Genomic DNA, 24,299 nt, shown 5'->3' with positions numbered 1-24,299 from the left:
TTTGTACTCCATTTCGAAACCTTTTGACACTTTTCCCACACTTACATACTGTAAATTGAATTGAATTCAGCCCCACAGCATTTATTTATTAGACAGTACATTTCTGAAACAAAACAAATTCTGTAAATAAAGTGCCATTTAGTAAAATATTTTTTGTTCTTAGATTGCGATTTCGTATTGGACCTACACAGACGTTTTGTAGAACTTATAAAACAACAAAAACCGACAATTGATATATTTAGCTTTATAGAAACATCCTTTACTTTGATGAGTTTTGTTTTTCTGAAGATCGTAGCATACGAATCTGCAGGTATGTATAAACAAATAATTTTATTGTTTCTTGTGTATGAATAACAATGCGCACTCCTGTTCGAGTCCTTTTTGACAGGTGTTCAATGAATTCCAACATATGACTACAAATGAAAACAAAACGCACAATTTCTCTTTTTTTTTGCTTTAATAAATAATGTACTTTATTTGTTTTTATTCCATGTTTCGCATTGTTTCAAAAGAGAGAAAATAAAATACCGAACTGGACAAGATCAGTTTTAGATCAATTTTTGACAAGATAAGAAGATATACTTAAATGTAAGGCCTGCAAGGTAATATTTAATGAAATTCAACAGCATATTATGTTGGCTGACTGTAAATTATAATCAGAGGCTAAACGAAATTAAAATATCGAAGAGGATAAGGGAAAAAGTGTATTCGGAAAAAAGTATAAGAAAAAACTGTTTAAAGAGTAGTAAGAAAGAAGTTTGACCAAGATCTTCAACATAATAAAATGGGGAAGTTAGAATTAGTTTTATATGCTGAAGCATGTAAAAGTCAATCTGATTATACATTTCGTGGAAATTGTGTTCTTTTTTCGCACACAATGATTTTTTAATGAATGTTTCTACGATTATGAAGGGGGTCAAGCACCCATTCATATTGAACCTAACCAAATCTAACCTAACAGTATTAGTCCAGAATACCTAGACATATAATACAAGATAGGTTGACTGCTGCAATACACTCGCGTTCCCCCAGTGCAACAGAGAAAACTGGTGCAAAGCAGTCCCTGTATCTCTGTCTAATGGGGCCGGATTTATCGACGACGTAACCTTCTCATATGTCTATGTCTTGTATTATATGTCTATGCCAGGATACGACGGTAAAAATTAATGATTTTGCTAGTAGTAAAAAAAATAACTCAAAGATCAAAATTGAACTTATACCCATATGTGTTTTCCTTGAGGGGTAGTTACCACCCCAACGTAGGAGTGGAAAAGGTTTATCAAAAAAACCATGGTAGTCGCGCTAGCAAAAAAATCATGATATTCCATATTGAACGAAAAGTAAAGCTGCAATCCGCTATATAAGCACCAAATAAGAGAGAACACAATAAAGTATGTATGTTAACAAGGCCTGTTCTTTATATTTGATCACCCAAAATTAAGGATTAATCCTTGTGTCCTATCTGACTACTCCACAATGGATGTAACATACACATTTATATCAGATCAGAGACCAAAAGCACTCATATGGCGGAAGGCAGTTCCTATCGTTGCCGCATCATCTTGACTAATGTCTGTCGTACAAGCAGGCGAAACGCTAGGAAGAATTTACAAATAAAAAAAAATAATGTGGCCTAAAAGCACAGAAAATAATGTATTACTACAGACCTGTTTAATGTTTGGATCGAAAACTCTTATTACACCATTTTTTTTTTTTAATTTGCATACATTATATGTTGTCAATAATATTTGAAGCATTAGTTCATTTTGTTTGTTTTAGATGCGAATATTGGTATTAAATGTGATGTACCTCTGGACCATAGGGAAATCTGCAAACCAGCCGGACGGGATTGCTTTTTATATTTGGAACTAGTAAAGATGATTCAAAAATACAGTAAAAATGATCCTTATCCCCAAATAACATAAAAATGCTCTTCCCATAGGATATTAGTTTTAATATAATGGAGAAACAACTGTACCTATCTAATTTTAAATCTTGTGATATTAGAGTTTTGGAAAATTCTTTAAATAATATAGTAAAATAAAGTTGGTTACCTATGTTTTTCTCGATATGTGACATACATAATTATTTTTTTATTTTAATGAAGATTTAAATGCTATGCTAATATTTGAAGCTGTGATAGGATCTGTATAAATTACAGTATTAAATAATAAACGAAATGTTGTTATTATTAATTACTTAATCACTTCTTTTAACCCCATTATACTATTTTTAAAATATGTTTAAATTTTTGATTTGATTAAATATAGATTGTAGAATTTATATTGCGAAGCATTATCCGTTTAGGAGAAATATTTTTACCTGGTCGGGCTCTATAAAGACATGTTCCAGGTACTTATGGCATTGGCGATCAATTGCCATACAGTTGCAAACAATATGTTTAACACGTCTTCTGAATTTCAAAAAGTATTTTGTGTAGCATGAAGAAGGTTAACCTTTTCACTTGCCATTTGTCTGAAATATTTTCTTGATATGGTACGGTACATTAAGTTTCTTTTCCTATTTTCGGACATCCTTCAGTATGTGGGTTTTTGGTATACCGCAGAATGGCTTTGGTCCGATTAAATCCTGGTTTGCAATTCCACGCTGATATTTACTTATAAATTATAGACCTTTCAGTGCAGATCGACCATCTGCGGCAAAAAATATTTTGGCTAAATTGAGATTGAAAGCAAGGCAATTACATCCCTTGCATTGCGATGCATGGGATCGTGATGCGCAATGATAGCCTATCCAAATGTCAAACTCACCTGCCCATGTCATGATCTTGATCCTAACCATTTGACTATAATATAGATAACAAACGAGACTCTGACGTCCGAGTAACTGCTGGTATAAGCAATTCCCTCTCTGGCCAACGGCTCCAGGCAGATGAGCTGAGCAGTGGATGGGCACCTTTTTGTTCTAAGATTGATAAGTCGGTCTCGAAGGCGAAGGAAAATATTAACGACGCAACGGTCAACGGCATAAAGATGCAGATGACAACACGGGAAACCACCGCATTAAAGACTCGGAGAATACCAATAGTACAATTAGCATGACTACGACAAATCATAGAAAAGATATAACTGCTCATGAGATTCGGAGATCAAGCTCCGGCAGAAATGGACAATCACAGGACGACAAGGCCTTTTCAGTCGCCAACAGACGAAATTCTTGCCAATCTAAACCTCACGATAGGCATATGAAATGTTATATCATTATACGAGGCAGGTAAGAATCATAATGCAATCAAATAGATGGATAGACGATCAGTATACAAAATAATAAGCGAAATGAGATAGATAAACGCTGGGCAATGTGTAATTAGTGATCATCACATATATTATTCAGGTAACCCCAAATCTCTCTCTCTTGTCGTTTCCTCATTGCTGAGGATCGTGATTTCCTACAATGCGGGCTGTCAATTCTCTCCATCTCTTGCGATTTTGGGCTGCTCTCATGGACTCGGAAAACGTCTCTAAACCCCAACTAAAGACACAAAAATGGAGTGGGTATAACATTAAATCAAGAAACTGCCAGACATGATAAAAACTTTGTACCCATATCGGAAAGAATGCTCCTCCTTTAACTTAATACCTACCCAACTGCAACTAACTTTTTCCAGGTATATGCCCCTATAGCCGACAAGCTAGACGACATAGGTAAAGTATTTTATAATGAATTATCCAGCACCTTAAAATGCCTTCCCAAAACGGATATCACTTTAATTATGGGTGATAAATGCCAATATTGGTAAGGGGCAATTCATAGGACAAAGAAATGAGAGGTTATCGATTGGGTGAATTTGTAGCAGAACAAAAGTTTATGATTCCTAATACTTACTTCAAACTCCCATTCAGAAGATTATACGCATGGAAATCACCTCAAAGTAATCCAGACCGCATAGTGAGAAATCAAATAGATTACATTATAATTAATAAAAGATTCCGTAACAGCATAACATCAGTTAAGCATTTCCCAAGAGCCGATATCAAGTCGGACCATAATCCACTAATTCGACAATTAGGCTCAGACTAAAGAAAATTCGACATAGTATCACCCCAAAATACGACATTAAGCTACTGTTTGTAAAACAAATTAGTAATGTTAGATGATTTTTCGTTTTCACAAATACTGGCTTGAATCTTATGTGATTACTTCTTACCTACAAAAAATTTGTCTTATAAGTGCCTTATAAGGGTGTTGGGTTATAACCACTGACGCCAGCCTGTCGACCCTTTGAGATAAACCTTGTTCGTTCGTTCAAACCTCCTTTAGAAGTACAAAACTCCAGATTCTCATACAGCCACTTGACTCTCTACTTTATCAGTTAAAACTGTCGTCTTGTTGGCTAGCGCTTTAGTGACACTTTTATTCTAAAGATGACAGGCCCATGCATGCCAGAGCGCTCCTAGATCTAGACCTCACCCCTTATTGTAAACAGTTACAGATATCAACCTTATTTGAAAACACCTCACTGTTAAATCAAATGATAAACATAGAATTTTTTTCCTGTAATGAGAAGGATAGACGTTTCAAAACTTCTTTGGCTGTACTTGATAGTATAACCTGCAGGCTTCCTAAAGCTACCCTAGATAGAAGCAAAATAGTAAAAAATCTTCCCATTCTTCAGAATACCCACGTGGATTATATTATTTTTGGTACACTTCCCCCTCATATCTTTCATCGGAGTTCAAACTTGGCTATTTCTCAGTCAAATGTTTCTCTCTTTGTTCAGTCCGAATCCGAAGAGAATGATTTAGACAAATTGATTCAACAATTTTTCTAAATTGAAGAAGTTCTCCACATTAGTAAATTAATCCCCGATGAGAAATTGGCAAATATTTAATAAGGCTACTCGTATTTTAGCCTCGGGTCGTTTTAAGTAAATCTGCCACTTGTCTGCGAAAATGCGCGTAAAAATTAGGTGAATCTATTAAAATAGCTCTAAAGAAGTTTATCAATTTAGAAAATAGGCTCTTAAAAAATGAAAATACATGCGCTCAATATAAGTCATATCTTCTTCTCGAATATGCTTGAATAGTTCCTCTCTCTCTCTCTCTCTCTCTCTCTGACTAATTGAAATTTAGAAAATAAATATTTCCTCACACATCACTGTGTATTGAAGGAAGAATTCTTAACAACAAAACTGAGTGTTTTCGATGGTTCGATAAAAAGCCCTAGTTGTTATTCACTCAACGATCTCCTACTCAAAGGTGCCCTACCCTTCAACCGGAAATTTTTGATACTTTGCTGCGCTTTCGATTATATTCCTTTATTTTTACAACTGATATACAAAAGATGCACAGACAGGTTAAAATCAATCATGATCAATTGACGTGACTCTCCGGAAAAGGATATTGAGTGCCTCGAACTGCAAACACTCACATATGGAACTAAAAGCGCCAGTTTTCAGAGTACTTGCTGTTTAATGGAACCTGCAAATACTTATCAAACTGAATATCTCCTGGCCAATGATGCTCTTCAAAATAGTTACTATATTGATGACATTCTCTACGGCGCTAATGATGAACAAAATTTCCTCAAAGATCACAAGGAACTAACTAGTTTGCTTGGAATAGCATGTATTTCTCTACATAAATGGTGTTCTAACTCGGACTTGTTTCTAAAAATATTTCTAGGTTTATGCTGAAATCCTATTCTTGACACTTCCTCAATCTCTCTTCTAGATTGGATTGATTCCAGACCCTAAACAACTCATAAACTAAGAGAGAAGTACTGTCAATAATTGCCCAAATATTTTATCCTCAAGGTCTTATTAATCCCGTTACAGTTGTCGCTAACCTCATAATGCAAAAAATCTGGATTTCCAAAATCAGTTGGAACGATATCATTAACGCAGATACGTTACATGGATGGCTAAGTTTTGTTAGAAGGCTCTCTCATTTTAAGGGCTTAAGTATACCTCTCTTTTTATGTCAAGAAATCACTTGTGTTAAGAGTCACTCATTCTCGGATGCAAGTTTAAAGTTTTATGGAGCTTGTATCTATTTACGTGTGACCTATAAATCAGATCAGGTGTCTTGTTTCCTGCTTGTATCGAAGAGTCGCGTTGCTCCGCTAAAACCCTTGACCCTCCCAAGATTGGAACTCATGAGTGCGCTATTGTGTAGAAAACTCACAAAATATTGCTGACATTAAAGAAAAATTATCTCGATTAGATTCTATAAATATGTGGTCGGATTTAGAAATTGTTCTCGCTTGGCTTCTCTCACATCCTTCTCGTTGGACACAATTTGTAGCAAATAGGGTTGCACAAATTTTAGATAATTCCCCTAACGCTCACTGGAGGCACGTAAGATTCAAACAGAATCCTGCCGACATACTCTCCCGAGGAATGCTATCCTCTGAAATATTAAACTCTTTCTTATGGTTTCATGGTCCTCCATTTTTAAATCAACTTCGGTTGGATTTATTGAAATACAACCCAAAGGGTTATACCTATAAGTTGCCCAAAAAAAGGAAAGTCATTCTCCACGCTCGAAATGTCGAACAGATTTTTTGACCTCTCTGATAGGTTCTCCAATTTTTCAAAGTTTGTAAGAACTTTAGCCTGTATGTTTAGATTTGTTAATAATGCTAAACCTCTTTCTCGCATATTAACTGATACTCTTGAAGTCAGCGAACGTCAAAATGCTGAGATTAAGATGCTGCAGTATTCTAACTTCTCGAGTGAGATTTCTGAGCTTAAGAAAGGTACAACTGTATCTAATAAGTGTCTTTTACTCCTAAATCTCTGTTTAGACGAGAATGAAATGCTCCGGGTGGGAGCCCGCCTTGGATCTTTGATCAAAGATACCTCTTGTCCTTCCCTCAAAAAATCGTGTATTTGGTCTCATTCTCCACAGAAAACATGTGGTCTTTTCATGTCATGTCAGAAAACTCAGGTCCTCAAAATATTTTGTCCCAAATAGTGGACACTTATGTCTGATTAGATTTTGGCGGTCCCTTTCAGATAAAGGCTTCCAACCTTCGCAAGGCTCCTTTAATAAAATCGTATATTGCTCCTTTCGTTTGCTTGTCGACTCGAGGTGTTTATATTGAAGTCGTTTCCGGCCTCTCTACATAGACATTTCTTCTCGCTCTAAAACGCTTTACTAGCCGTAGAGCTAGTGCTCAATTCCCGGCCTCATTGCTTCCTCTGATTTAAAAAGATGTGATCCACATTCCCGAAAATACACTAAATTTATGGCAACATTTGTCCAAACTCCAACAACTATTTTGGAAAAAATGGTCTATGTCTAAAAATGATCTAACTATTCGAATAGACTTCAAAATCGACCTAAATGGTTTCTACCTCATAACAATCTAAAACCCAACCATCTCGTCTTGTTGATTGAAGACAACATTCCCTCTCTTTATTGGGTACCTACTAGTGGTAGAAGATAATAGCAGATACTATGGTTTAAATGGTTCCTCATCCACTCGCAGACGACCAACAAAATGAAACCAATTAGGAAGTAAATCTTCTTACCATTTAGAGCATCTTAAATCGTAATGATTTCCAACGTTGAAGGACCACCCACTTTACATGGGAAATAAAACCACAAGCGTTAACAATACTTAAGTTAATGATTGATTTTTTACTACACTAAGTTGATATCTAGCCAAGGGTTTGTCATGTAAAGTTCTTTTATGTAAACCGCCCGTCACTGTTCAATCCACACTAGTCCGATAAACACTACACGAACACTGATACAATTTAGATTATACTAATACTACTTATTATTTTGAACCAAGGATATTTCTGCCGTGCTAATCAAGTAATATGCTACAATTATTACTAAGCGGAGTTATACAGAACTCAAACTAACAAAGAATCGACCCATTGGGTCTTAAACTAAATTTGTAAGTAAAGCGTCCAGCTTGGCTGGTATACAACGTGACACTTTGAATATTACAACGATACTCATCGATTGCCATGCCTAACTACTACTGAGGGGTTTGAGGGGAACCGGTTCTCGCTTTCTAACAGGGAATTAGTCGGAGAATTTATCTAGGTAGATTTTAAGAATTATTAGCTATTTAATGCCAGTGGCGTAGCAACGCTTGGATACATTTCTTACTGAAATTTATCCATACTGGGGGGCGCGCGGCTAGGTGAAGTATAACTTCAGCTAGAAATATCCTAAACTTACTTTCTAAGCACAACTACAATGCTACAGAAGACTATCGGCTTCCGACAATGGAAGAGGAATCAGCTTAGTGATAGGGCGAATATATTCTCCATCAGCAGTTCGAACACGGACAATTCTAACTTTTCCATCTTTGCTGCTTATTGATTCTATCACTCTTGCTAGGGGCCACCGTAACGGAGGTGTATTTTCACTTGTGATTAGAACTAGATCATTTACTTTAATATCTGTGTTGGGAAGGAGCCATTTTGGGCGATGTTGTAGATTATTTAAATAGTCAGCAGACCAACGTTTCCAAAAAGATTGCTGTATTTTCGAAATTTGTTTCCAGATAGAAAGTCTGTTAACAGGCGTATTTGTAACCTCAATCTCAGGAAATGCGGTTAAGGGAGTACCGATTAAATGCCCCGGAGTTAATGGTTGTAAATCATTAGGATCATTAGATAATGCATAAAGCGGTCGAGAATTTAAAATAGCTTCTATTTGGGTTAAAACTGTATATAACTCCTCGAAAGTCAATACAGAATTACTCATTAAACGTACTAAATGAAACTTGGTACTTTTTACTGCTGACTCCCAGAGTCCACCTCAATGAGGTGATCTGGGAGGAATAAACTTCCACTGAATCTCGGTTTGAGCTAAATAAGCTCTAATTTTGTCAAATTCAGAATTTGATCTGAAGAAATTATTTAATTCCTTAAGTTGATTATTGGCACCAACAAAGTTAGTCCCGTTGTCACTATAGATAGTGTGAGGATTGCCTCGACGGGAAATGAATCGTTTGAACGTTGCTAAAAAAGCGTTAGAAGATAATTCACTAACCAATTCTAAATGAATGGCTTTTGTAGCCATGCAAACAAATATTGCAAAATAACATTTAAGCGTTTGCGCCTTTCGTAATCTAGAAGCCCTAATAAACAGAGGACCTGCAAAATCTACACCTACAGTGTAGAAAGCGCGCGAGATTCTAACTCTATCCAATGGGAGTGGAGACATAAGTTGTGATGCGGTTTGTGCATTGAATCTATAACATGTAAGGCATTTTTTGCTAATGCGTTTAACATACTTGACCCCACTTAAAGGCCAATATCGTAGGCGCAGATTGCCTAACACATTTTGAGGACCACTGTGTCCTAGTCTACAATGTTCCTTTTTAATGAGCAAAGAAACAACATGATCATTTGCTGGCAGCAATATAGGGAATTTATTATTAAAGTCCAAATCTGCATATTGCAAGCGTCCTCCAACACGTACAATTCCAGAGGAGTCTAAAAAAAGATTAAGAGGGAGCAATTTTTTGTCTACGACTAGTTCTTTTTCTAATAAGCTGGCTATATCGGTTGCAAAATATTGTTGCTGAATAGTTTTGATGATGAAATCATGAGCGTTCGAAATTTCTTTAAGTGTCAAAGTACCCTTAATTTTTTCATTACTATGTTTCATATTATACACAAACCTAAATACGTAAGCTACTGCGTTTTGTAATTTTGAAAAGTTTGAAAATCTCTCAAATATAGTTATCCAATTCTTTGGTGCATGATTAACAACTAATAGAGCTATTTTCTTTACTTCCGGCAAATTCTCAATTTGCTCAAAGGTATCAATTTCATCAAAATATATTTTGGGATTTAGCAAAAACTCAGGTCCATGAAACCAAAACGAAAATGTTTTTTGATTAAATACACCGCGGGACAAGAGATCCGCGGGATTTAATATGTCTCCACTTTAGATTTTTACCAATATTCTGAATGTTGGCCACTCTATTCGAAACAAATGTATTATAATTATTAGCGGGTTGTTTAATCCAGCTGAGAGCAATTTGCGAATCTGACCATGCGTTTATAGAATTAATCTTTGCACGGTTTTTAAAGGTCGTTATAATTTTTTCAATCAATTTGACTAAGAGTTCCATGGCTATTAATTCGAGTTTAGGAATGGTAAGCTTGCTTTTTAAAGGTGCGACACGCGATTTTGCGGCAACAAGATTTGATGACAAGGAATTATTTGCATATCGTGCCACTATATAGATACAAGCACCGTATGCAACTTGACTTGCATCACTAAATCCATGTAAATCTATGCTAAGAATGTCTAAGTCAAAAAAGACGAACCGCGGAATTTTGATATGAGCGATTTGAGCTAAATTTTCATTAAATTTCTCCCACTGATCTATTATGCGTAAATTAATTATCGGTTCGTCCCATGAAACCTTCATCTGCCATAGTTCTTGCATTAAGAGTTTTCCCTTCACAATTAAAGGGTTTACCAAACCTAGAGGGTCAAAACAAGAACTAATACATGAAAGAATTTGACGTTTTGTAATGCGGTCTAATTTAGTAGCGTTATTTACATCAATTTTTAAATGATCCGTTTTTGAATCCCATTTTAAACCCAAAATTTTGCAAGGTGCATCATCCAAATTCAAATCCAGTTCCACCGCGTTTTGATCAGAAATCTTATTTAAAAAAAAAAGCGAATTAGAAGACCATTTATGTAAAGAGAAACCATGCTGGTTCAATATTTGACTCAATTCTCCATAAAGTACTTCAAGCTCAGAAAACTGATCGGTTCCACCTAAGATGTCATCCATATATGTTTGATATAACAAAGCGCTAGCTGCTAGCGGAAATTGAGGGTTATTTTGTGCAATATCTTTAATGACGCGGGTGGCTAAAAATGGAGAACAATTTTGTCCAAAACTGAGACGGGACAATTCAATACATTTAAAATCCTCAGAGGGTGAATCTCTCCACAATATATTTTGTAAATAGCGGTGTTTGGGTGACATTTCAATTTCTCTATACATCATCTTTATATCCGCAGTCAAAATAAATTTAAAAGTCCTAAACCGGCAAAGAATATCAAATAAATTATCCTGTACTTGATAACCTTTTAGTGTAAGATCATTCAGCGAATATCCCGAGGTAGATTTGGCAGAAAAGTCATATACGATGCGAAGTTTCGTGGATGTTGCCTGTTCTCTGATCACTGCACGATGTGGTATAAAATATTTTATTTTGTTAGTGACATTATCATACAAGTTTAAAGGTATAACTTTTGCGTGTTGTAGCGTTAGATACTCTTCAATAACTTTTTTATATTCATTATAAAAATTTTGATCATTTCCAAATTTTTTCTCTAAACGTAAAAATCTTTGTTTTGCAGTAACAAAGGAACTGCCCAATTTTTTATTTTCCAATTGCCGAAGAGGCATTTCCACTTGATACCGCCCTGAATCCAAAATCCGCGTGGTGGTTTGGAAAAGAGTCTCTGCAATTTTGTCTTCATCAATATGAGACTGCGTATATGGAAGTTCTTCGACTTCCCAAAATTTTTCTAGCATTGTGTCGATTTTTGCGTTGTTTTCTTCCTCTTTATCTCGAATATAATGCGTATTTTCTCGAAATAAAAAGGAGAAAGTTTGTGTTACAAAGGATGCGTTGGTATGACTTAGATATTTCTTTGATGTGAGTGGGCCCGCAATAACATATCCTAATTGAGTGTTCATTAGCGTAGGGAGATTAGCCTCTAGCGAGATTATTTCTCCTATTAAAAGTTGGAAATACAAATTCGCGCCAATTAATAAATCAATATTATTAGGTTCCCAGAAGTAGGGGTCCGCTAAATCGCCATTAAACTCTAGTGGAATTTGAAAAGACTGTGGATTTAACGGAATTTGTGGCAAATTTTCTGTGATTTGGTCTATTATTGAACAAGAAACATTAAATTTGTTGTAAGGGTGTACTCGCGAATGTATTTCTATATCAATAATTTCACTACTTTTGGTTACAATGTTATTTCCTAGACCAGAAATATTTAACTTTTGAGATCTTGTGTCGTACTGTAATTTTTGGGCCAAACTTTTTGTGACAAAACTTTGCATACTGCCGGAGTCCAACAAAGCCTTAATTATTAAAGGTTGGTTGTCTCGCGTATAAAGTTTAACTAGTGCAGTAGGCAGAAGAACATGATTATTATTGCGATTCACAGCAGACAATGATGTAGACCTGGTTGGGTCCATCTGAAGATTAATAGGGGAATTTTCATTTGGAGTATTATTATTGGACACAATATTATGGATAGTGCTATTGGGATTAGAATTATGCCTATGTAAGTTTTCGCTTTGTTGATGAGAACTATGTGGAAAATTAGAAGAAGCGTAGGTTCGAACTTGCGATTGATATCGCTGCTGACCGTTATTATCTAAATGGAGTAAAGAGTGATGATTTTTCGTGCATACTTGACACCGGGACAACGATTTACAGGAAGACATGATATGCAAACTACTCAAACAATTAAAACATAATGATTTGGCTTTAACAAATTTATGTCTTTCCTGTGGAACTAAATTTAAAAATTGTTGACATTTATATATCTGATGAGTGCGCTCTTTGCAATAATTACTTGATTTACTATAAAAATTTGTGTCACGACGAGATTCAGCGGCGTTTGTGTGTAATGATACTCTAGATGTGTTCCTATCAAAATTACTATTATTATTACTTCTAGGTTTTGCGTTAGATTCAAATATGTTTAAATTATCTAATACATTATACCGTTTTTGCACAAATTCAAAAAACCCATTAGTAGACGGCAGTTCGTTTGGATTGCGTTCGTTTTCAAAAGCGCGTCTAGTCTGATAATCTAGTTTTCTTTCTAAGATAAATACTAGCAATGTGTCTAAATTAATTTCAGCCGTTAAGTTTAAGTTTCTAATTAAATCTAATGTTTTTTTACATGTGATATGAAACGTCCTTAGTTCAATAGAATTACATTTAGTCATAGTTTTTTGATCGAATAATGTACAATTCAAAGAAATTAAAAGCTTATTTTTGTCTTCGTAATTAGTTTTAAGCGTTGATATAGCAATTTCTAAATTTTGATTAGTCACAGATAAAGATTCAATTAATTGTAGCGGTTGACCTCTCAGAAGCGTTTTTAAATAATAAAATTTTTCGCTATCAGATCTTAATTTGGCATTATTTAACACAAGTGCTTGGAACAAATCGAAGAATGATTGCCATTCTTGAGCTTCACCAGAGAAGGGTTTAATATTAATATCTGGTAGCTTTACATTAGAAAAATGATTTTGAGAAACTCTAGAATCATCAGCGTGATTTATTAAATTTAATAATTTGGCCAAAATGAACTCAAAACGGTCGATAGTTTCCATTGCTGATGCCACAACTTCGTTTTGTAATGATACAGTATCATCAGTCGTTGAACCATCAGAACTTAACTCTTCCGCATGATCTAATAAATCTTGTAATTTCCTATAAGTTCCAAATAAACTATCATATTTTAATTGTATTAGCTGTTTATTATTCAAATCATCTGAATTAGTATTCAAAAAGCTTTCAATACGGGTCAATTGAGATTTAAAACCCCCAATTTGCTTGGTTAAATTCTGAGAAGTCATTATAGAAAATTTTACAAATTAGTACAATTGACAACAATAAAATGATTAAATCTTTTGAGTATAAAATTTTCTATGAAATATTGTAAATAATAAATTTAACGATACCAATAGAAAACAATAAATGTTGTAAACTTGCGACCTTCTTTGGAATTTCCTGGGAACAATAGGTCACCGCTGCTCGGTCCGATAAGAATACACAGGTATGCGCTTACAAGATGAATTCCTCAATGGCGTAACTTGATGGCTCACATATATCACTACCGACGCGGTTTAATTGTTTTTCGACGAAAAGTTCTGAAATTAAATATTTAGAGCGGCGATACACAACTTTGGCTAGAATGCGGAAGTCAACTAATTTAAATTTTTTATTTTTAGCGAAAGTTTTTCAATAAAAGTGAGATTTCACTTGCAAATAAATTGGTTCAAAATCCGGTCGAATGACCAACAAAAATGGTAGAAGATAATAGCAGATACTATGGTTTAAATGGTTCCTCATCCACTCGCAGACGACCAACAAAATGAAACCAATTAGGAAGTAAATCTTCTTACCATTTAGAGCATCTTAAATCGTAATGATTTCCAACGTTGAAGGACCACCCACTTTACATGGGAAATAAAACCACAAGCGTTAACAATACTTAATTTAATGATTGATTTTTTACTACACTAAGTTGATATCTAGCCAAGGGTTTGTCATGTAAAGTTCTTTTATGTAAACCGCCCGTCACTGTTCAATCCACACTAGTCCGATAAACACTACACGAACACTGATACAATTTAGATTATACTAATACTACTTATTATTTTGAACCAAGGATATTTCTGCCGTGCTAACCAAGTAATATGCATAAGAGTCACTCATTCTCGGATGCAAGTTTAAAGTTTTATGGAGCTTGTATCTATTTACGTGTGACCTATAAATCAGATCAGGTGTCTTGTTTCCTGCTTGTATCGAAGAGTCGCGTTGCTCCGCTAAAACCCTTGACCCTCCCAAGATTGGAACTCATGAGTGCGCTATTGTGTAGAAAACTCACAAAATATTGCTGACATTAAAGAAAAATTATCTCGATTAGATTCTATAAATATGTGGTCGGATTTAGAAATTGTTCTCGCTTGGCTTCTCTCACATCCTTCTCGTTGGACACAATTTGTAGCAAATAGGGTTGCACAAATTTTAGATAATTCCCCTAACGCTCACTGGAGGCACGTAAGATTCAAACAGAATCCTGCCGACATACTCTCCCGAGGAATGCTATCCTCTGAAATATTAAACTCTTTCTTATGGTTTCATGGTCCTCCATTTTTAAATCAACTTCGGTTGGATTTATTGAAATACAACCCAAAGGGTTATACCTATAAGTTGCCCAAAAAAAGGAAAGTCATTCTCCACGCTCGAAATGTCAAACAGATTTTTTGACCTCTCTGATAGGTTCTCCAATTTTTCAAAGTTTGTAAGAACTTTAGCCTGTATGTTTAGATTTGTTAATAATGCTAAACCTCTTTCTCGCATATTAACTGATACTCTTGAAGTCAGCGAACGTCAAAATGCTGAGATTAAGATGCTGCAGTATTCTAACTTCTCGAGTGAGATTTCTGAGCTTAAGAAAGGTACAACTGTATCTAATAAGTGTCTTTTACTCCTAAATCTCTGTTTAGACGAGAATGAAATGCTCCGGGTGGGAGCCCGCCTTGGATCTTTGATCAAAGATACCTCTTGTCCTTCCCTCAAAAAATCGTGTATTTGGTCTCATTCTCCACAGAAAACATGTGGTCTTTTCATGTCATGTCAGAAAACTCAGGTCCTCAAAATATTTTGTCCCAAATAGTGGACACTTATGTCTGATTAGATTTTGGCGGTCCCTTTCAGATAAAGGCTTCCAACCTTCGCAAGGCTCCTTTAATAAAATCGTATATTGCTCCTTTCGTTTGCTTGTCGACTCGAGCTGTTTATATTGAAGTCGTTTCCGGCCTCTCTACATGGACATTTCTTCTCGCTCTAAAACGCTTTACTAGCCGTAGAGCTAGTGCTCAATTCCCGGCCTCATTGCTTCCTCTGATTTAAAAAGATGTGATCCACATTCCCGAAAATACACTAAATTTATGGCAACATTTGTCCAAACTCCAACAACTATTATGGAAAAAATGGTCTATGTCTAAAAATGATCTAACTATTCGAATAGACTTCAAAATCGACCTAAATGGTTTCTACCTCATAACAATCTAAAACCCAACCATCTCGTCTTGTTGATTGAAGACAACATTCCCTCTCTTTATTGGGTACCTACTAGTGGTAGAAGATTATAGCAGATACTATGGTTTAAATGGTTCCTCATCCACTCGCGGACGACCAACAAAATGAAACCAATTAGGAAATAAATCTTCTTACCATTTAGAGCATCTTAAATCGTAATGATTTCCAACGTTGAAGGACCACCCACTTTACATGGGAAATAAAACCACAAGCGTTAACAATACTTAATTTAATGATTGATTTTTTACTACACTAAGTTGATATCTAGCCAAGGGTTTGTCATGTAAAGTTCTTTTATGTAAACCGCCCGTCACTGTTCAATCCACACTAGTCCGATAAACACTACACGAACACTGATACAATTTAGATTATACTAATACTACTTATTATTTTGAACCAAGGATATTTCTGCCGTGCTAACCAAGTAATATGCTACAATTATTACTAAGCGGAGTTATACAGAACTCAAACTAACAAAGAATCGACCCATTGGGTCTTAAACTAAATTTGTAAGTAAAGCGTCCAGCTTGGCTGGTATACAACGTGACACTTTGAATATTACAACGATACTCATCGATTGCCATGCCTAACTACTACTGAGGGGTTTGAGGGGAACCGGTTCTCGCTTTCTAACAGGGAATTAGTCGGAGAATTTATCTAGGTAGATTTTAAGAATTATTAGCTATTTAATGCCAGTGGCGTAGCAACGCTTGGATACATTTCTTACTGAAATTTATCCAACTAGCAAGAGGGAGCTCTCATATTCAATATAAGGTATATCTATCAATGGAGAAGTTTTGAATAACTTGTGTTTTGCAGACGATACAGTAATAATGACGGACAACAACAATGATTTACAGAACGTAATGCAACGACTTAATGACTATCATGAATACGGACTAAGGATGAATTTGAAAAAAACTAAATGCATGATCATGACTAAATCAGCAGATGCAAACATCCAATTGATTGTTGAGGATACTGTAATTGAGAGTGTGGATACCTAAAAATACTTAGGAACATGGATAATCAAATGTAGACCAAACCAAAGAAATTAAGACACGTAATGAAATAGCACGTGCATCATTCGTTTAACTTAAAAAGTTTCTTTGTTGTCGGGATATAAGATTAGGACTACGACTAAGAATGCTTCGGTGTTACGTATTCACTACTCTCCTTTATGACTTGGAAGTATGGACATTAAAACAAGTACATCTAAATAAGTTGTCCGCCTTTGAATTTTGGTGTTACAGAAGAATCCTACGAATATCATGGACTCAAAGAATGTCAAACGCAGAAGTGACTAGAAGAATAGGAAATGAAGCTGAAATAATATTGACTATTAAAAGAATAAAACTTGAGTACTTGGGCCATGTTATGAAAGGACATAGATACTCATTATTGCATCTTATTATGCAAGGCAAAATTCGAGGAAAGCGAAATGTGAGAAGACGAAGAATATCGTGGCTTAAGAACTTGAGGGAATGGTTTGAATGCAGAACTATTTAGAGCGGCAGTCAATAAGGTCCGCATAGTGATGATGATTTCCAACCTTCGATAGAAGATGGAATTTAAAGAAGAAGCACGTGCTATTTAAATACAGGGCAAGTGCAATAACCTTATTCTTTGGACACCAGTCTTCTATATTTAACAAGTAAAGCTGTCTTTTAGAGTTCCAGTCAGGTTCAATGTATTTCTTGGAGGTTTTTTTCCTTCAGTAGTGTAGTTTTTGGCAATTTTCCCTTTTTTCAAATGATATTGATAACAGTTTCTTTAACTGATTCTTTAACTCTTTAAATGGTTATCTTCCTTGATGAGTAATTATTTTCGAAATACTGATACATTAAATTTGTACTAAGAAAAAAAAAACACTTAAAACCGTTATCATATTTAACTGTATTATTTGCTTACAAAAATATAGGTATTTTCACAGCTAGTTGGGTACTTCAAGATTGTAAGAATCTATAATTGCCTATTTCTTTCTACTATATAATTAGCCTAGGCCTATCTAGAAATATTCTTAATACCGCTAACCTTACAAAATGCACAAATAAACTCTTCTGTGTCGATTCAATTATAGGCTATGTTATTTGGTATTATAGGGCATAGACATATAATACAGGATGGACTGCTGCAGTACAATCACGTTTCCCCAGTGCGACAGTGAACACTGACGCAAAGCAGTCCCTGCATCTCTGTCTAATGGGCCAGGTTTATCGACCACGTGATCTTCTCATTGGTAATTTAAGTTACGTGGTCGATAAATCTATCAAATTAAAAAGAGATGCAGGGATCGCTTTGCGTCAGTTTCCTCTGTCGCACTGAGGGAACGGGCTGGTAGTGCAACAATCAGTCTATCTTGTATTGTGTCTATTATTGTTGATTCAAATAAAGACATCCCATTTAAATTTTACATTCTAAACTTATTTGGGTCCATTATATTCATACAGCGAACCGAAAATTATCTTCATCGCTGGAATATGTAATGATATATTGAACATTCATCGTATAAAGCTGGAATAAATTTTTGTGATTTTTAGAACAAAGACAGAACAGTTAGGTTAAATGAATAACTGATACCACAGAACACAAGTATTCATAAACGATTGAGATGCTAGTTATAGTACAATGACCGCTAGAAATGTAAAGTGTAATGATTATAAATAAAGCATTGTAAAACCACCGTTTTTAGTCTGGCATTAGTTTCATAAGTCTGACAGTATATTTGTATTTGAAGTCTGAATAATATATTTTGAATTGTAACTAAAATCTTTGCTAGTGTAAATAAAAGTTTATTTTGAGTGTTGTGCATTTTAAAAATGTGTTTTTCAAAAGAACATTCATAATTTGACAGAAAATGAAATTGACAACATAACTGTAAATATAGAAACATTGAAAAAAGCAAAGAATAGTAAGAGGCATAAGAGCCTACACCTGAATATAAATCGTAAGACGCACTATAGATATATTATGGCATATTCGATTCACTGATGTTAAGAATACTTTAATAACAGAGTCACTGTTACAACATAAAAATCATACAACTAAGTAAAATAGCTGAAGTAAATTTACTGTTACAGATACATACTTCTTTAATTCACAAAAAAAGAAATATATGCAAGGAAAGAGAATCCAAGTGCCTTAATTACTGGAAAGAAGGCAACGATGTAAAAAATTGTAAATATGTAAAAATAAACAAAGAACGAACATAAATTACTGTCCGGAGTAGGTACAGAAAACAGTTTAGGAAAAATATAACTCAGTATTGCAGAAATAATTTTAACGTCATAAATAAAAACCACCGGCACATAATATTAAAAGTCGATAGAACATTAAAACAGCCCAGAATATTAAAAGAAATATCAAGCAAAAATTGATTTTTGTTACACTAAAGTTTATCAAATTGTTTAAACAAATTTCACACTTAAAATTGATCCCCACAGAGTATAATTAGAAACCTTTTCAAACTACTTAATTTCATAGTATAGTATTAGACGAAATTAACTTTTTCTGCAGTGTGTACTTTTAAATGATTTTTCAAATCACTTGTGTGACTAAACTGCTTAAAAGAAATTTCACACTTGTGGGGCTTTTCTCCAGTGTCCACTCTCAAATCTTTTTTCAAATCGTGTGCTTCAGTAAATTGCTTAAAACAAATTTTACACTTGTAAGGTTTTTCTTCAACGTGAAACATCAAATGCCTTTTCAAATTACTTTTGCTAACAAACGGCTTAAAGCAAATTTCGCACTTGTATCTCAGTGTGCACTCTCAAATGTCTCTTCAAATCGTGTACTCGAGTAAACTGCATAAAACAAAATTCACACTTATGAGACTTTTCTTCAGTATGCACTCTCAAATGACTTTTCAAATCGTGTGCTCCAGTAAACTGATTAGAACATATTTCGCACTTGTAACGCTTTGTTCCAGTGTTCACTATAAATGTCTTTTCAAATTGTGTGCTCCAGTAAATTGCTTAAAACAAATTTTACATGTACAAATAGAATTTTTTAAAGTTGTTTCTTCAGTGTTTGCACTTATTTGTTCTTCTGTAGTGCAATCAAAGCGCAGAATTACGTGTTGATATAATAACGAAAACTGATGGAGTTACCAGGGTTACCAATTTAAATTAAAAGATACTCGAGTTAAGAGGTTTTCTATAATAGTCGTTATAAAGTTAACATAATCGGCTGACACACGATGGTTTCTTAGACTAAAGGAGAATAATTTTTGAACAATTTGGTATATTACCTAGTCATATTAAAAAAGAATGCAGTTATGATATCGCTATAATTACAATTACGATATAGATACATTGCATATTCGATTCACTGATTGCGGAGAATACTTTAACAGAGACACTCTTACGACATAAAAATCATATCACTCAGTAAAATAGCTTAAGTAAATTTACTGTTACAGATACAGACTTTCTTAATTCAAACAAAAGAAACACATGTAAGGAAATAGAAGATAAGTGCCTTAATTACTGAGAAAAATTGACAAAATACGCCTTACCGGGGCATACGAGGTCTGGCTATTAAATAACGAGACTGCGCGCGCAGAAGGCGTCCTAGAGGGGAAGAGTGGGAAACGAATGCAGCACTGGATAGCTGGAAGTGTCTACTCTTCCATTACGAAAACACGTTTTTGTCGCTGTAGTAGTATTTTTTCTGTAGAGCTTAGAAAAGAACGTGTATTTTTCTCGTGCCGATAACAATGTGTGACGAAAAACATGAGCAACGGATTATTGTGAAATTAGTGACAAAAAAAATGAAATTGTGTGCGGAGATAGTCGTATGAGCATTCGGATGATTGCTGAGACTGTAAACGACGATAAAGAAATTGCCAGAAAAATTTTACATGACGAATTGAACATGAAGAAAGTCTGTGCGAAGTTAGTCCCAAAAAATTTGACCCCTGACCAAAAGCTCGTCCGTCAACAGATCTGCTCAGATTTTCTTCAGAGGTTACATGAAGAGCCTGAATTAATGGAAAACATCACCACTTGCGATAAAATCTGGATATTCAAATACGATGTTGAAACTAAGCGGCAATCCATGCACTGGAAAACTCCTGCACCGCCAAGAATCAAAAAAGCAAAAATGTCGAAATCAAAATTTAAAGCCATGCTAATCGTTTTTTCAACATTAACGGCATCGTGATGACTGAATGGGTTCCAGAGGGTCTAACTGTAAACCAAATTTACTATTTGAAAGTTTTGGCAACGCTGCGAGAGCGAGTTCGTTAGAAACAGCCGGAGTTGTGGAAAAACAAGCCGTGGATCTTGCTCCAGGACAACGCACCTGCCCATAACGCGCTGTCTGTGAAGTGTTATTTAGCCGCTAGAGGTATTTCAATGCTCGAACACCCGCCGTACTCGCCTGATTTAGCACCCTGTGACTTTTTCCTGTTTCCGAAGATCAAGTCTGCCTTAAAAGGAATCCGGTTCGAGTCGATGGAAGAGGTGAAGCAAAAAACGGCGGAACTCCTAAAAGCTCTAACAAAAGAAGACTTCCAGCATTGCTTTGACCAATGGAAAAAACGAATGGAACGGTGTGTGGTGAGGGAAGGGGAATATATTGAAGGAGAGCATTCGATTGTAGAATAATTTTTAAAACTCTGTTTCATAAGCAGTCCGGTTATTTAATAGCCAGACCTCGCATGTAACAGTGAACACAGAATGGACATAAATAACTGTCCGGAGTACACAAAACAGTTTAAGGAAGATATAACTCGGCATTGTAAAAAAAGTCGACGTTTCACTAATACATTCTGTACAGAATCGTGTCTTGGTAACTTTGCGAAAAAAATCGTGATTTTTATAATAAGCACATAATTTTTCAAATGTACATAAAAAAACATCATGGAAAAAATACGCAGTTTTTTGTCTAAGTGTATTTATCAGTAGAGCAAATGTACAATTACTTTCTGATTTACATTTGATCAAATTTTTCTAGATTATAAAAAAGTTTCTCTCTTTCATGAAAATATCCATTATGGAAAACCAAAAATTGATTTTTGTTGCATTAAAAATTATCAAGTGTACAATTTCATACGTATGGCAAATTGTTTAAAACGCATTTTAGACTTTTAAAGTTGAGAGTATAAAATTAAAAACCGTTTCAAACTACGTAAAATCCTTGTATTAGACGAAACTAACTTTTTCTGCAGTGTGTACTCTCAAATGATTTTTCAAACCACATCTGTGGTTAAATTGCGTAAAGCAAATTTGTAAGGCTTTTCTCCAGTATGAACTTTAATATGTTTATCTAAAGAACTTTTTCGAATAAACTGCTTAAAACAAATTTCACACTTGTAAGGCATTTCCCTAGTGTGAACTTTCGTATGGTAAACTAAAGAACCTTTTTGAGCGAACTGCTTAACACAAATTTCACACTTGTAAGGCTTTTCTCCAGTGTGAAACATTAAATGCCTTTTCAAATTACTTGTGCTACTAAACTGCTTAAAACAAATCTCACACTTGTAAGGCTTTTCTCCAGTATGAACTTTCATATGTTTATTTAAAGAACTTTTTTGAATGAATTGCTTAAAACAAATTTCACACTTGTAAGGCATTTCTCCAGTGTGAGTTTTCGTATGGTAAACCAAAGAAACTTTTTGAATGAACTGCTTAAAACAAATTTCACACTTGTGAGGCTTTTCTCCAGTGTGCACTCTCAAATGTATTTTCAAATCGTGTGCTTCAGTAAATTGCTTAAAACAAATTTCACACTTCTGAGGCTTTTTTTCTCCAGTGTGAATTTTCGTATGGTAAACCAAAGAACCTTTGTGAGTGAACTGCTTAAAACAAATTTCACACTTGTAAAGCTTTTCTTCAACGTGAGACATCAAATGCCTTTTCAAATTACTTTTGCTACTAAACGGCTTAAAGCAAATTTCACACTTATAAGGCATTTCTCCAGTGTGAATTTTCCTATGGTAAACCAAAGAAACTTTTTGAGTAAACTGCTTAAAACAAATTTCACACTTGTAAGGCTTTTCGTCAACGTGAAACATCAAATGCCTTTTCAAATTATTTTTGCTACTAAACGGCTTAAAGCAAATTTCGCACTTGTAAGGCATTTCTCCGGTGTGCACTCTCAAATGTATTTTCAAATTGTGTGCTCCAGCAAATTGCTTAAAACAAATTTCACACTTGTGAGACTTTTCTCCAGTGTGCACTCCCAAATGTCTCTTCAAATCGTGTGCTCTAGTAAACTGCTTAAAACATATTTCGCACTTGTAACGCTTTGCTCCCGTGTGAACTTTCGTATGTTCATCCAAACAACTTTTATAAGTAAATTGCTTAAAACAAGTTTCAATGTGAAGCTTTTCTCCAGTGTGCGTTTTTATATGTCGTTTTAAAGAATCTGACTGGTTAAATTGCTTAAAACAAATTTTACATTTATAAATAGAATTTTTTAATGTTGTTTCTTCAATGTTTGCACTTATTTGTTCTTCTGTAGGGCATGCAACTTCAGTTTTCATAGTTTCCATTCTGTTCTGAGAAAACCCTAAAATAAAAATGAAACTATAAACATTTGTTGTTTATGCAGAAATTACAGGATAAAACAAAAATAAATAAAATTTAGTAAGAATGAATATTATAATAAATAAAACTGAAACCTACTAAAACGCCAGGTACTGACATTCAATGACTTTTTTTTAAGCAAAATCCAGTCCAATGACTAGCATCAGCAATATAGTGATATCAAAAATTTACCCTAATTGAAAGGGGAAAAGGATATTGCCATAGTTCGCTAGTCGTACAAAATGCACAAAGAAACTCAGTAATTCCACGTTTAAAAAATTCAAGTCATTTTTTATTCATGATTGGGTGGTATGTCACAATGTTAAAATTTATATACTTATTAGGTACAGTTACCGTCACTATTTCAAAGCAAATCTTCGACTTATGATTATGTACGTGAACTATAACTTTCCATTTTATTTTTATTTATATTTTAATATCTAGTTAAAATTTCCAGAGTAGTCCAGAGATGGAAGCCCCAAGGAAACAGAACAAGAGGAAAGCCCCGTAAAAGATGGACAGACGACGTGAGAGGGATCTTAAAACCATGAACATCAGGCAGTGGCGACGGAAAATATCCGACAGGGCAGAATGGAAGAACATTGTTAAGCAGGCCAAGACTCACAAGGGGTTGTAGCGCCATTTGAAGAAGAAGAGTTAAAATTTCCTAAGAAAGCAGTAAATTTTTCATAAATGAATCTGTCTGGAATCATGGGCTGGTAGTGCAACAATCAGTCTATCTTGAATTGTGTCTAATATTGTTGATTCAAATAAAGACACACCATTTAAATTTTACATTCTAAACTTATTTGGGTCCATTATATTCATACAGCGAACCGAAAATTTATCTTCATCGCTGGAATATGTAAAGATATATTAAACATTCATGGTATGAAGTTGAAATAAATTTTATGATTTGTAGAACAATAATAGAATAG

At 34.7% G+C, this 24,299-nt stretch overlaps 4 protein-coding genes across 8 annotated transcripts in view; 1 reads left to right on the top strand and 3 right to left on the bottom strand.

Annotated features, from left to right (window-relative positions):
* Window positions 1-2,195, top strand: part of LOC140432290 (protein SERAC1) — a 104,170-nt gene extending 101,975 nt beyond the window's left edge. For all 5 annotated transcript variants that reach the window (XM_072520112.1, XM_072520110.1, XM_072520109.1 and 2 more), the window contains 2 exons: window positions 164-310; window positions 1,780-2,195. In XM_072520112.1, the coding sequence (XP_072376213.1) occupies window positions 164-310; window positions 1,780-1,925 (293 nt within the window). In that variant the 3' untranslated portion in view covers window positions 1,926-2,195. The remainder of the gene's footprint in view (window positions 1-163; window positions 311-1,779) is intronic.
* A 6,552-nt stretch (window positions 2,196-8,747) lies between these two features.
* Window positions 8,748-9,602, bottom strand: LOC140435513 (uncharacterized). The gene has a single exon (XM_072524256.1). It carries the CDS (start codon window positions 9,600-9,602, stop codon window positions 8,748-8,750), a length of 855 nt encoding a protein of 284 aa, XP_072380357.1.
* Window positions 9,603-9,834: 232 nt separating this feature from the next.
* Window positions 9,835-13,578, bottom strand: LOC140435505 (uncharacterized). Its single transcript, XM_072524245.1, has one exon. It carries the CDS (start codon window positions 13,576-13,578, stop codon window positions 9,835-9,837), a length of 3,744 nt encoding a protein of 1,247 aa, XP_072380346.1.
* A 5,597-nt stretch (window positions 13,579-19,175) lies between these two features.
* LOC140432288 (uncharacterized) overlaps window positions 19,176-24,299 on the bottom strand; it is a 33,170-nt gene continuing 28,046 nt past the window's right edge. The window contains exon 4 of the mRNA XM_072520105.1: window positions 19,176-23,344. Within this exon, the coding sequence (XP_072376206.1) occupies window positions 22,023-23,344 (1,322 nt within the window). The 3' untranslated portion in view covers window positions 19,176-22,022. The remainder of the gene's footprint in view (window positions 23,345-24,299) is intronic.

Source organism: Diabrotica undecimpunctata, chromosome 1 (genome assembly GCF_040954645.1).
Source record: "Diabrotica undecimpunctata isolate CICGRU chromosome 1, icDiaUnde3, whole genome shotgun sequence".
Classification (NCBI taxonomy): Eukaryota; Metazoa; Arthropoda; class Insecta; order Coleoptera; family Chrysomelidae; genus Diabrotica; species Diabrotica undecimpunctata.
This window is presented reverse-complemented; position numbering and strand designations above follow the sequence as displayed.

What these genes read in the sequence shown, in the direction of transcription:
- LOC140435513 (XM_072524256.1), bottom strand. Translation starts at nt 9,602, where the DNA reads ATGAAACATAGTAATGAAAAAATTAAGGGTACTTTGACACTTAAAGAA.
- LOC140435505 (XM_072524245.1), bottom strand. Translation starts at nt 13,578, where the DNA reads ATGACTTCTCAGAATTTAACCAAGCAAATTGGGGGTTTTAAATCTCAA.